Below are 13509 nucleotides of genomic sequence, written 5' to 3' on the forward strand. Positions count from 1 at the left end.
TGTATACCATTTGTCATTTTAAGAAGAGCTTTGGCTTTATCAAATTTAGGGCATAGCAAAGAGGATAATCCTATCTAATTAGAAAGAAAATCACTCTGCTACTTTTAAGTAATAGATTCATGATATGAGTTTGTTACCTATTTTTGAAAAGTCTTTGTACTCTAAAAATGAGAAGATGACACATTAAGTTGCTATATAGTCCAATTATAAATGCGTTGATTGAATTAAGTTCATATCAGTACTTACACTTATCGTATGGATATTTTCTTTTCTTTGTTATGTTTAGTTCATTTAACCACTATAATATATTTAGTACTTTTTTCTTCACAGTATTATCACTATTCAGTGTAGATTTTTTTTTATTTTGTATTTTTGCATTTCACTACAGTATTTACAAACTAAAATAAAGTCAATGTACATAAGTGGTAGTGATGAAAGGAAAAGTACCAGCCCTGTGGTAGAAAATAGCACGTATACAGCTTTCTAAGATCAGTTCTTGGCATTTCCAGTAAAAGGTCCCATAACAGATGATGCAGGGAGGAGAGAGGAAGGACGTCTCTCTGCTTGAACCCGGAGGGCTGCTGAAAGTCATGGATAGGCAATCTGGTATTTTAGATTACAGCATTCACAGCCTCTTGCCATTAGCCAATCACCTGACTTGCTGCAGAGCAACCTCCTATGTGCCAAAGCTCTAATGGAATCAAGCATAATTCAGATAGGAAAGATAACTCAGACTTTTTGAACCATTGGGTTTATATAACGTAACGTATGATTTGTTTATAATATTTATTTACACTTCTTAGAATGACTCCTGGCATTTTTTATTTTACATTTTTTTTCATTTACAATAAAACAATAAAAATAAGCCTCTATTAAAAATCAGAAACAATAATCATGTGTCTGAGGGACTGGTCTCAATGGCAACCATCATGCCCCAAATGTTCTCTCAAATAACACTGTTTTAAGCAGTTTTTCTGAACAAGAGCAGAGTGGGTATACATGGTTAGTTTGGTTTGGTTACGTATTCAGATCCAACTTAGAGGCTATGTAAACCATGGTTTAGGGCTTATTATATTTTATGAACTATTTGCTTTTGAGTTTGCTATTGATTGGCATAAAGGAATATGGACAAAATCATGCTGTGTGGTCAAACTTGTTTAAACATTGAATAGGAATTTTTATATAGTTATACCTGTTGTATCTGATTTAGTTTTTGTGATATGTTTTTTGAATTCAGTCAAATGTTTAAGTGTCCCACCTTACTTTTGTAAGCCCTTTAGAATTATACTGCTTATTGAAACCAATGAGAAGAAAGGATTTCAAAGGATTTCATCTTTGTTTTATTAAGTTTTGCAGTCTGCATGAATTATTATCCCTCTTCCGATCAAATTTCTTTGTAGATTCTCCTTCATGAAAATAATTATTTAATATTAAAGCAAGGATGTCCATGTTCGGTGTATCCCATCCCAAGTAAAGCAGCAACTGGCACACCTGTCAAAGCTATGCAAAAGCCTTTCTGGCCATGGTCTCCACCTGTTCTTTGAGGAGAAGGACCCCCAGATTGCATGCCTATTTTTTTCCAGAGAAGCACAACCACATCAAGAACCAAAAATGGTGCAATCCTGGAATCAGCCAGCCTCTCCAAACAGGGATTCCAATTGGATTGTATGGGTTGAATTTAAGACTGTTTTTCCCTCCAGACTCTAACAGCCTCCAAGCACAGGGTCATTATTTCTACTGTATCTCCCAATGAGCTCAGGGCGGAGATATATAACTGAGTATCACCTGCATATTGATGATACTTCATCTGGAACTGAAAGATGACCTCTCCCAGAAGTTCCTTGTAGATATTGAACACAAGAGGGGAAAGGACTGAATTGTGAGGCACTCCATAACAAAGTGCCTGTGGGTCCGACCTCTGCTCCAATAGCAACCAGACTCCTAGATAGGAGCAGAATCACCATACCACCATGCCTCCAATTCCCAAACTTCACAGCAGTCCAGAAGGATACTGTGGTTGACAATACTGAGACCTGTTGAAAGGAGGACAAGGATGGTCACACCACCTCCATTCAAGCCCTGCCATAGGTCATCCTGAGAGCAACTAATGTGGTTTCCACCCCATATCCAACTTTGAACCCAGACTGCCATGGGTCTAAGTCATCAGTATCTTCCAAGGCTCTCTACCACTGCAGCCCCACCACTTTCTCAGTAATCTTCCCCAAAAAGGAAAGTTAAAGATAGGACAGAAGTTGCCCACTTTTATTGGATCCAGGCCTGGACTCTTAAGGTGTGGGTAAGCCAGTGCCTTTTTAAGGTATTTTTCAAGGAGGTGTTAAGTACAGCCTGGATCCAACTTGCAGCTCTCTCCCTGGCTATTTATCTGTGCTACGCAATCTGAAATATTCAGATTTACCAAGCAGGGTATTTTCCTAGGAATACTTATCCCCAAATATTTAATAGAATCTGAGCAAAAGACAAAAAAAAAAAAGTTTACAACTGTCTTTAAAAACCCATCCCTTATTAGCAAAATAGTCTCAGCCTTTACTATTGAAGGCACAATTTCTGTGGCATCCAAATTCTGACAGCATAACCTGGCAGAGAGCAATGCATGAATTGTGGAATTTTAGTTTTATTACAAAGTGATAATGAACAGGAGCTCACCAAAGTAAATTAAGACAGCTTCTGTCCACTCATGAGCGATATTTGAATAAAGCCTTTATGAGAGAAACAAAATTAAGAAAAAATATTTATCTCACAACCTTAGCCATTTCTCAGTATTTGTCTAATTAGTTTTGGGGAAAAACAAATGTAAAGTGCAACATGTAAAGGATGTAGATGCTTCTAGATGAGGCTGTTATTATGCAGTAATTCTTCCTCTAATTGCCAGAACTGCACCAGGGTGGGGAGGCCAGGAAGACTTCATTTTCCACTCCTTTCTGTTTGCCCAATTTCTTCACACAGCGGGCCAAAAGGTTGACTTCCAGCATTACCAGTCAGAGGAATATGCTCCAACAGTGCCTATCAACTTTGGGCGTTTTGTAAGTCGGGCTGAATAAAGTGTTCCTGGGCGAATTTACACAACTATTCTATTTTTAATATTACAGTATAATTTTACTAATGTATTGTAAAATTAGTTGATAGTTGTCTTAGAAGAAAGGTCCCTGGATTAAATTAAAGATAAGTAATCTTAAATACGACGCGTTGGCACCAAGAACATCTTCACAGCGCATTTTCAGATTACAGGATTAGTTACAGGCAAACTAACACTCGAGAGCAACAGCGCTGAGCTCTGAAGGATGGATTAACAGAGAGGAACCAAGAGGTGGAAGCTTTTTTTCTCCCGAAAAGCAGCCGCGGAGAAAGCTGCATCTATGGACCAACGCGGGAGCCCAGCGCCCGTTCGGTGGCCAGTGGAAGCGCACCGCTCCTACTCAGCCAGAGGAAATACCACCTACTTCGAAGTGTAAGGTGCAGGGTTCGCAATTACGTCGCCGCGCGTGGGAATGAATGGAAGAGATGGGCGGGCCCTCGAGCGCGCGCGTGAGGCGTGCGCCTTGGAAACGGAGAGGGAGAGCAAGGGAGGGTCTCGCGGTTGCCCTTCGATTTCTCCCAATCCAAAGGCAGGTCCCCGGGCGCGTGCTCTGTCTGGAAGCGATTGGCTGGAAAGCGGCGCGCCGACTGAGTTGGGCTCGGGGGCTTCCCCTCGCCGATCTTACAAATGCGGCCGAGCCCGCGCCACAAAGTTCACTCAAAGTCCTTTGCGCGCTTGGCTGCGTCTCTCCGCGTGGAGCTGATCCCAGCTCTTCTGAGCCTTCTGCGGCTGCTTCGGGCAGCTTCGCGGTGCGGACATGCCCTCGGCGCCGGCTGCTCCCTGGAAGAGCTTCACCTTGGCGTTGCTCCTAACCACGGGTGGAGCGCCCTCGAGCAAGGTGAGCAGGCGGGCTGACTGGGAGAGGGTCCCTCCTTCCTCTGAGCCGGGGGCCAACTCGGGGTGTAGGGGAAGGCGAGGTTGTTGCAGTCTCTTGCGGTTTTGGGTGTCTCGCTGGGTTCCCGAGGCGCAGAGATGATTGGCAAGCCCTTGCCGGCCGAGGATTTGAGAGAAAAGCGGGGCGCAGCTCTTGGGACGTTCGTCCCCGAGGAGAACGCCAAGTGCTGGAGCTCAAGCTACTCAGATGGCCAAAATTGGAGTGAATCCCTGCGCAAACTTCAGCATTGCCTCTTCCGCTAACTCATTCATTCCCATCCTTGCACTTCGATTTTCGAGGAAGAAGAAACCCGGGTCTGCCCAGCTAGTTATCTGACACGATCTCTCCCCCCCCCCCCCCGCCTTCATCAGTAAAATATAGGTAGCCAAGCTATAAATGGTTAGGGAGGATGACATGATAAAGGCGGTGGGATGCTGTCACCTGTCTAAGTGTAGAAGTATAAACAAGGTTTTACATTAAAAACAAGCAGCCTCCTGGTGCTTGTTTATAGAAAGTTTGGCAAATATAAATTTGTTCAAATGTGATATAGTTTTGAATTCTAATCTAGAAAGTACTAAAGATTGAAATGATGTGATTTTCCTCAGTGCCAGATCTGCTTTTTTAGGGGGGGAGGGGTAACCTTTGTTTTTAAGTTAAATGGCTCCTCTGATGTTCTGACATTTCCCAAAGAGCCACTTGAGGTGTCTTTGAAGTGTTTTGTCCAAAAAATTACTTCCCTAAATATCAGCCTTCCTTCTTTTATAAGCTTCCAAGTTATACCTAAGGTCTAGTGTGCAGGAGTTTCCCTAAGAGCTACTCATGCTGTTTCCAGATCAGGCTTTTTCCTGTGGATTAGCCTCCATTTGTTAATAGCATTTGATAGGCTCCAGATGCTGTCTTCAGTCTGTAACCCTCCTATGATTTACCACTGCTGTTTCTGCTTTTTTTGTTCCCTTGAAATATCCATCAGTGAGGAAGAGAGAATAATTGTTCATTATTGCTGTAGTTTGTCTAGAAGCCCTCAGTTGAATCACTTCTGCTCTGGATTATTCAAAACCTATTATATTCAGACCTTTTTTAGCCAGTACATGAACACCATGCAAGCATATGAACTTTTTATGGTTTTCTTCCCCTTCATTTGTGTCATTTCTGTAGTGTGTTCTTAGAAGGATACTGGTGACTGGAACCAGCTAAGGGTGGTCACTTTAATGGGTTTAAGGGTGGGGGGAAATCTGGCACTTGGTTGATAAGAAGCAGCTGATTTTAAAACAATGCTCAAAGATCATTTTAATTTCTGAGCATTACTTAGCAGCATAGAGAGCCAATGGTTAAGGTCAAGGTGGTTCAGATGGTGGACTAGGAGCAGGACGACCCAAGTTCTAGTTCTCTTCAGGGCAGTCACTAATCAGTCAAGGAACTGCAACAAGCTATCTGAAAAACAAAAACTCTTGTTGCATCAGGCATTGATAACTTCACCATGCAAATTGTAGCAAGGGTTGTGAAAAATAGACAGACCCTGTAACTAGGCAGGAGAAACACTAGGAACGTCAACTTGTCAGCAGCATCTCTACTGGGCTGTGCCTGTTGCCTGTAAATAGGTGCTGAGTTTGCTAGAGGTGAATGACTTTAAAACTGTTGTATGCTCTGCTGTTTATAATTATTCTTTCTGCATATAATTATTCTAGTTTAGGTCAAACTTGACTTGAATTTTGTTTCCAACATTATTAAAATTGGAATGAAGTGCTAGAGAACACAAATGTATGAAAAACTGGGATGCAGTTCTCAATAGTCCTTTTTTTTGAAAAGGATAGCATTTCTTAGCGTTTTGACTGATAAGTGACTAAGGGCTTTAAAATGCTAGGCTTTACATAGCTAAAACTATTTATTTTTATTGATTTATTAAATTTTTACACTGCCTGACTCCCAATGACTTTAAATATGCGTATTGCATGTGTACAAAAGGGAACATTTCCAAGGCAATGGGCAGACAAAAAGTGGCATGTGATTTTAGGAATTTATCATAATTAAAACTTTGCAGAATAACCAAGGTTTACTTGTATCTACTGTGGAGAAGGAGATTGAGATCCAAGTTGTAACCCAGACATCTGTTTTTGTGTTTGTGTGGGTGACTGATATGTGACTATTGTTTGTAAATGATGGTTCTAGTTATAAAAAAAGCATACATTGCATAGAAAAATGGCAGAAAAGTTTCTAATGTTTATCAGATTTTTTTTCATATGAGTAACAGTTTTTTACTACAGTGGGATAATTTTTTTGGCTACATTAGTAACTTATTATCAGCTTTCTTGTTTGACATGTTACCTCAGCCCAGTCTTGTTCTGATTAAAAAAACCAACAACTTTGAAACTAATTATAATAGAGAGGATTCTGAGAGAGGATAAATTTTAAATAGAAATTCATGCTACTTTTTGGTTCTATTACCTGGTCTAAAGATAATCTTTATTTCCTCTAAAGTGTTATATCTGTGCTGCAGTGTGAGCTAAATCAGAACATTAACAGGCAATGCATGAAGACAAGGCTGGATTGCTAGCTGTGGAAAGCATTGAAAATAAATTATTTCAAAGAGAAAAACAGGCTAAATGTCAGCAAAATATATGGTATGTTTTGTTTTAGGCACATTTGCCATTAGTGTATAAGAGAAGTACTTATGGAATTAGTATTTTGTTCGGTAATGGTAAAAAACCTGGGTGTTTTAAAGTATTGCAGCTACATCTTTCTTCCTTTGTTCTATTAAATATATACACAAATAAATGGAATGTATATAAGAAACTGGTCAGTATAAAGCTACTGGGATATCTTCTGACTTCTGAAGCTCTTCTTTTCAGGAACTCTCCGCAGACATTGGAGTCTGTTGGGAAGAATTAAGAGTGAGTTTCTTTTGTGAATACAAGCCTGAAGTTAACACAGAAAGAGGATTAGAGGAAATAAAGATGGGATCATGTTGTTGGATAATGGGAAAAAAAGGAATGTGGTAGGATCTTTCCTTAGTATGGCTTCTGCAACTTGTCAGTCTTAGAGGGAATTGCATTATGAAATGAGAGGATAGAGGAGGATGCCACAGTAGACCAAGTGAGAGAATTAGGACATTTCACCAATAAAAATTAACTACACTGAGGCTTTGAATGTGCAGAATAAAATGTAAAAAAAAAAACAACCCCTCAAAACTGTTCCATTTCTTTAGGAGAGCAGTCTCAAGATGCAGACTTCCTTGACAAGACAAGCTCAAGAATTCATGCTGGATAAAGGAAGATAGGTTAGACAAACACAGTTGTAGCAACCCAAGTAACTGCTTAACGAGAACAACCTGGAGGATCTTTTATCTCTCATCTTTAGAATTATTTAAGTTCTGGGTACAATATTGTGACCAAGCTTCTTGACCAACCAACTTTTCTCTATTGAATTTTAGCAGTGTCTTTTGGTAACCTGTCCTTGTTCTGCTACATGGTGTTGTGGACAGAAACATTTTTAAAAGGCTTCATCATTAAGCTACAGAAAGTTCCAATATGGCAATAGGAAAAAAAGCTTTGTCAAATAGTAGTATTTAAAGTAGCCAATATCAAATAGTTTGTTTGAAGACAGAGGTCTCTGATGCCAAAAAACCCTGCATGTATTAATTGCAAACATATTCCTTCCCTTAACTTACTCAAACTTTAGATCTCAAAATGCATTCTTAATTAGCTATCCACATCATAGTGTTGCTATATTTGCAGTACAATTCTATAAGGGCTTACTAAAAAGTAAGCCACATTGCATTTGGTGAAACTCACTTTGAGATAGATTAAACGGGATGCTTGAAAAACAGGTAATCCTCTTCCCTCTATATTAAAAGTTTATTCCTCTTAATTTTTGTTTTAAAAATATTCTTAATAAAACTATATATCCCAAACTTTAAATTAGTTTATTTTATTTCCTGTACTAATATCAAGAACAATGCTCACTTTTAATTTATTTAGAAAATGTATATGGCTGCCCATCTTCAGTAACTCTGGGTGGCCACTTGTATTTCTAGGAAGCATTTTCTTTTTCATGTCACATAATTAGCTTTCTGGAGATGACTTAAACTCCAGAAGTATATATGCACCTACTGCAATAATTACTCTGTTTAATCAACTCAGATGTAAGATGTAGTAAAAGGAATTAATTAAACTGGAGCACTGCAGAACGTTCTTATTTTTTTCCTACATAATTTTATTTACATGATTAGTCACAGCAGGTGGCAGCATCTAGCCTACCTTGGCTGATCTTGAAAAAAGCTAAGCAGGATCAAACATGGTTAGTATCTGGATGAGACTATCCAGAAATCTCAGGATTGTAGGCTAGATACAGAAGTCAAATAAATATCCCGGAAGGTAACAATGGCAAGCCACTTCAGTATTTTTGCCAAGAAAATTATATGGATGCTTAGTTGAGCTCAGTTGCAAGGAGTGGTTACCTTACCTTTAGTTTATTTCGATAATTGCTTTGCCAGTGTTACATATGGTGGTTTTTAAGCATGTATTTGACTCTCCACAGAAATATTTTAAAAGTGCTTAATTCTGATGGATTTCTTCTAATGGGAACTAAAATAAATGCAGATTTTATTATTTTAAAGTTTATATCTGTTTGTCATCCGCGCAAGAGTTATCTGAAAATGCATGTAACAAATGTTGGCTCCTGAGCACGGTGCCATTCCTTGCTACTTGTGATCAATTTAGCGTGCAATAAATTCTATTTGAATCTGAAGAAATCAGTTTGTTAGCATCAAGTATATTGTAACGGACTGATGCATTTTCTTGGAACTAAACTATATTTCCAGGAGAACAAATTTTAATTGGGAGTTGGGTAGACTTAGAGGTGAGATCAACATGGAAAGGCAGATAATTTATAATGTGCATCACTCTGTTGCTGATTAGCCTAACTGAAATAGCTGAGAGAAAGTTAATGATCAACAGGAAGAGTCCTCCAGCATCTTGAGGAAAAGATTCCTTCTGAGGGTATTCTTGTATTTTTTAAAATCATGTTGGGGGGACACCCCCCTCTTTTGGATAGAACAAACTAAGGATACACTCAAAACAAACACAAAACAAACAATGTTTGTTTTGAACTCACACTAAAGCGGTGCATTCCAGAGGTTCTGTTAACCCAGCCTGGGTCAACCATCATTTGGTTGAAACGAACTCAGGAGCAGTGTTCCAGCCCTGGGAAACAGCGAGGTTCAGAACAAGCTCTTTGTGTTGCAAAAAAACTGAATGGTCACTAGATAGCAGCAAAGAGATACAGAAAATTTTCACTTTTTGATGCAAACTAGTAGCCATCTAGATAGTTGCATCCAAATCTGGTAGCATAGTCCTATCCTTTTTTTGTGTTAGAAAAGTCATTTGCCCTGGTGTGGAAAGATATTCCACTTGAAAGGAATATGAGGAAAGAGAGGCTGTCTCTATATTTTTCATCTCCCACATTTCAGACCACTATCTCCTCCCAGGCAGGAGGTCATCCTGGCAGAAAAAAATTAAATTAATTCCAGTCAGTCTGCACCTAAACTTTTAACCTTGCAGAGAGAGCCTTGGACTGTCCCTCTGCAAATCAGTATTTACACTTTCTTTTCCTGTTAGTTTCCATAAACCAACAAAAGACTTGCAGTTTCAGAGATAAAGAAAAAAGAAATAAAAAGCTGCTGCCCAACAGAGAGGCCTTAATCTCAAAAGTAGAAAATATTCTTCCTGTGCAGCTACCGTCACTTATATCCTAAATGTAAATAGCATTGACATCATCAATACTCAGTGGCAAATAAAGAGTAATCATGACTCATGAATAAGCAAGGCAACTTTTTAAAAAATCCTTGCACTGCTAAAAGGACAGCAAAATGGCAGTAACCCAATGTTTCTCAACCTTGGCCATTTTAAGATGTGTGGAATATAATGACACTCACTGCACTGATAAAGGCATTCTGAATTCACATCAACAAGAAGTAAACATATAAACAGAAACCTAACAGTGGACCAACCAAATCAAATGTACCAGTATTTTTTGCTGAAGTCCACACATCTTAAAATGGCCAAGGTTGAGAAACACAGGGTTAAACCAATGTGTTCAAACATGTCTGTGCACCAGAATGCACCAAGGTATGCATTAACAGCATACAACAGCATCATCAGAGTGCACCTTTACCTGAGTTTAGTAGACCAACTAGTGTAGACAGTTTTTTTTTTTCCATTTGAAATGGACTCTGAAGTTTCCACAAATAAAAGGGTACCCTGAAATACACCAAACTCACATTGGTGAATGAACAACACCAAAGTCAAAAATTCCAAAACAGTCAAAGCAAGCCTTTAGCACAATTTTAGGGGGTGAAAATGTAATGCACATAATATGTTGATGATAGCTTGTTCAGCTTAGCAATGCATGTGCATTATTCTCTTCTGTCCTGTTGATTGCGAGATTTCAGAGTGCCTTCAAATATAATGACACTCACTGCATTGATAAAAGCATCCTGAATTCACATCAACAAGAAGTAAACTTATACACAGAAACCTAACAGTGGACCAACCAAATCAAATGTACCAGTATTTTTTGCATTTACATCACTTGTGTGTGAGGTTAAGCCAGTGGTTAAGTGAGTCTAGTGGTCCCTCAGAGCAGTTTCTTCCTCTGTAGCTCATTCTCCAATTGCCAGGCTTTCTCCAAGTGCATAAATCAAGAATGGCACCCTACTTTCCCATGTGCTTTTTAAATGCCTGCTGCTTCATTTGAAAACTCCTCTAGATCACATTCCACAACACTACTGCTAATCTTAAGCCATCAGCAGAAGGAGCACAACCAGTCCCTCCTCCTGTATTGGCCTAAGCAGGAGAATTCAAAAGATAACATGGTTTAACATGTCAAGTACAAGAGACAAGACACCATCAAATTACAGCAGCTAAAACAGCCTGGAATATTCAAATATTTTTCTGTCTGGAAAAGCATTAATTTAAACAATAAATGAAACTAACCAGCCCTGTTCTGGAGTCAGTTCAGTATAAAAACAGCTCAAATGTGCATGCTTGGGGTTCCCCCCCCCACAAACCACTCAAAAACCAGTTTTGTGCATGTAATGGTTCATCTGTAGGAAGCAGAATGTGAGATCCTGTTTATGAAGTTGGGCTTTAGGGATCATATGGGACTGCTAATATACCAGCCTCCCTGCCTGAGCTGCTTGATTCTATGTCCAGCTTGGCAGTGGAATTTCTCAAACTTATGATACTGGAGCTTTTCAGCATGCCTTCTCTAGGTGCAGATTCAAAGACATCTCAGGAGTTCCTGGCCACCGTGAACACCATGGACCTGACCAAGATTGAGGGGTAATTCATAGTTAGCATCACACACTAGATCTGGTTTTGCCTCAGGTAGTGGTGGTGTGATTTGAGAGTGGGGGATGTTACCATCAGTCTCTTGTCAGATCACTCCCTGTTGGCCTTGAAGTTCTCTCTGGCTGTGCTCCACTACAAGAGGAAGGTTCTATTTGATTGGTTCCCAGCACATGCCTGATGGGCCCAGTTGGGTTTCAGAGAAAGCTTCAGTTGTTCCTAAGATTCAGCTGAGGCCATAGTTGTTGCCTGGAATGAGAGGGCTATGACAGTCTTAAATTGGATCACATATATGGGGATTCTCTGTGTGCATGAACCCTGGCTTTCAGAGAAATTCCAGGTGATGAAGTGGCATAAGAGATACCTAGAGTGCCATTGGAGGAAAACAAAGCACAGGTAAAAGCCATTCTTAAGAATTACCTTGTTGCAATAAGAACAGCAAAACATAATTATTTTTCTACCCTTATGGTGCCGTGGAGAGCCAGCTGGCAGCCCTATTTAAGGTGATCTGGTCCTTCCTGGGCAAGAACATTTAGGGGGACATGACTTTTTTAGGGATCTGTCAGATATAATTGCTTGGATTCATTCAGAGTTAGACTCTGGCTGTGCAGATCCTATGGAGTTGACTGAGGCACAATCTTTTCTGGTTACTTGGGAAGAGTTTTAGCCTGTTATTCCTGATGAAGTGGACAGGGTTCTTAGGGCTATGAGTTTAGCCACTTGTGTTGTAAATCTGTGTCCCTTTTGGTTGGTCAAGGCCTCCTGGGAGATGACACATGATTAGATCCATGCAGTGTTGAAAGTTCTTTGAGGGATGGTGGTTCTGCTGACTCTGAAAGAGGCAGTAGTCCATCCTCTCATCAAGACGCCATGGCTGGATCCAGCAGATTTGGACAATTTTTATCTGGTCTCCAAACTCCCCATTTTAGGGAAGATCCATTCATTCATTCATTCGATGTTATCTGGCTCCAGCTGACTCCTGGTTGTTGAGAAGGTGGTCATGACTCTTGACTCTGGATGAAACAGATTATCTGGATGCTTTTCAATTGGGTTTCAGGTCTGGTTGTAGTACCAACACAGCACTGATTACATTTGATTTGGGGGACTGGGTGGGAGTGATGCATCCATCATGGCCCTCTTGATCTTTCAGCATTTTTCAATACCATCGATCATAGTATCCTTCTGAACTGGCTTATTGGGGGGGGGCACTGTTTTGTGGTTCTCCTTCCTTCAAGGCTGGTCCCAGTCAGTGTTTGGGGGCAGGGGGAGAGGGCTGTACTGTCTTCCCATTTCTTTACAACATCTATGTGAAGCTGCTGGGTGAGATCATCCAGTGGCATGGATGAAGGAACAACAGTTTGCTGATGATACTCTATTGTATATATCTGCATGGGCTGACCAAATGATGCTGCTGAGGTTCTTTCCCATTGTTTGGAGGCTGTGAGTAGATGGGAAGGAACAAGTTGTGGCTCAACTCTGGCAAGAGTGAGTGGCTGTGGATTTTGAGGCCACCCAGATCTGGAGATTTTCCATCTCTGTCTCTGAATGGGGTAGCATCCTCCAGACAGAGCTGGTGCACAGTCTTGGATTCACAGTTCCTACTTGAGCAGGTAGCAGCTATGGTTGGGAAGGCCTTTGCACAAATCCATCTTCTGCACCAATTGTGCCCATTCCAGGGTTGGAAGGCCCTGCTTATGATCACTCATGCCTTAGACTATTGCAGTATGCTCTGCATGGGGCTGCCCCTGAAGAGCATTCAGAAGCTACAACTAGTTCAGAATGCAGCAATGTGGGCAGTTTTGGGCGTTCCAGAGTATGCTCTGCTCTGTTACTTGAACTGGCTAGTTGTATTCCAGGTGCAATCCAAGGTGCTGATTGTCACTTACAAAGCCTTACATAACATAGGGTTGGATGCCTATCTCAGATTTTGCTTATCCCAGAATATATTAGGTTGTTCATGCACATGATCTGGGTCCCTTCCTTGAAGCAGTGTTATCTAGTGGGACCCAGGAGATGTGCCTTCTGTCCCAGTGCCTAATTGTTTGAGTTGTATGGCTGTTGGATTAGAGTCTTTTTTAGGGCTGTGGCTGCTTGGCATTAGTGTTAGCATGCCTCTTTTTTACAATTTAGGTTTCAGGTTATGGTTTTAATTTGTTAGCTGCCCAGAGACACAGAAAGAAGATGGGCAGCGATATAAA

General features: G+C 40.4%; 1 protein-coding gene across 3 annotated transcripts in view; it reads left to right on the forward strand.

The window, feature by feature from the left end:
- The first annotated feature begins 3294 nt into the window (after positions 1–3294).
- The window catches only part of GLP1R (glucagon like peptide 1 receptor), a 139595-nt gene continuing 129380 nt past the window's right edge, over positions 3295–13509 (forward strand). For 2 of the 3 annotated variants that reach the window (XM_088145429.1, XM_088145432.1), the window contains exon 1: positions 3295–3932. In XM_088145429.1, the coding sequence (XP_088001555.1) occupies positions 3852–3932 (81 nt within the window). In that variant the 5' untranslated portion in view covers positions 3295–3851. The remainder of the gene's footprint in view (positions 3933–13509) is intronic. The other variant, XM_088145424.1, reaches the window with a different exon arrangement.

This window comes from Python bivittatus, unplaced genomic scaffold (assembly GCF_059951505.1).
Source record: "Python bivittatus isolate LINGU-HERP-01145 unplaced genomic scaffold, Pbiv_v1 ctg000020_np1212, whole genome shotgun sequence".
Classification (NCBI taxonomy): domain Eukaryota; kingdom Metazoa; phylum Chordata; class Lepidosauria; order Squamata; family Pythonidae; genus Python; species Python bivittatus.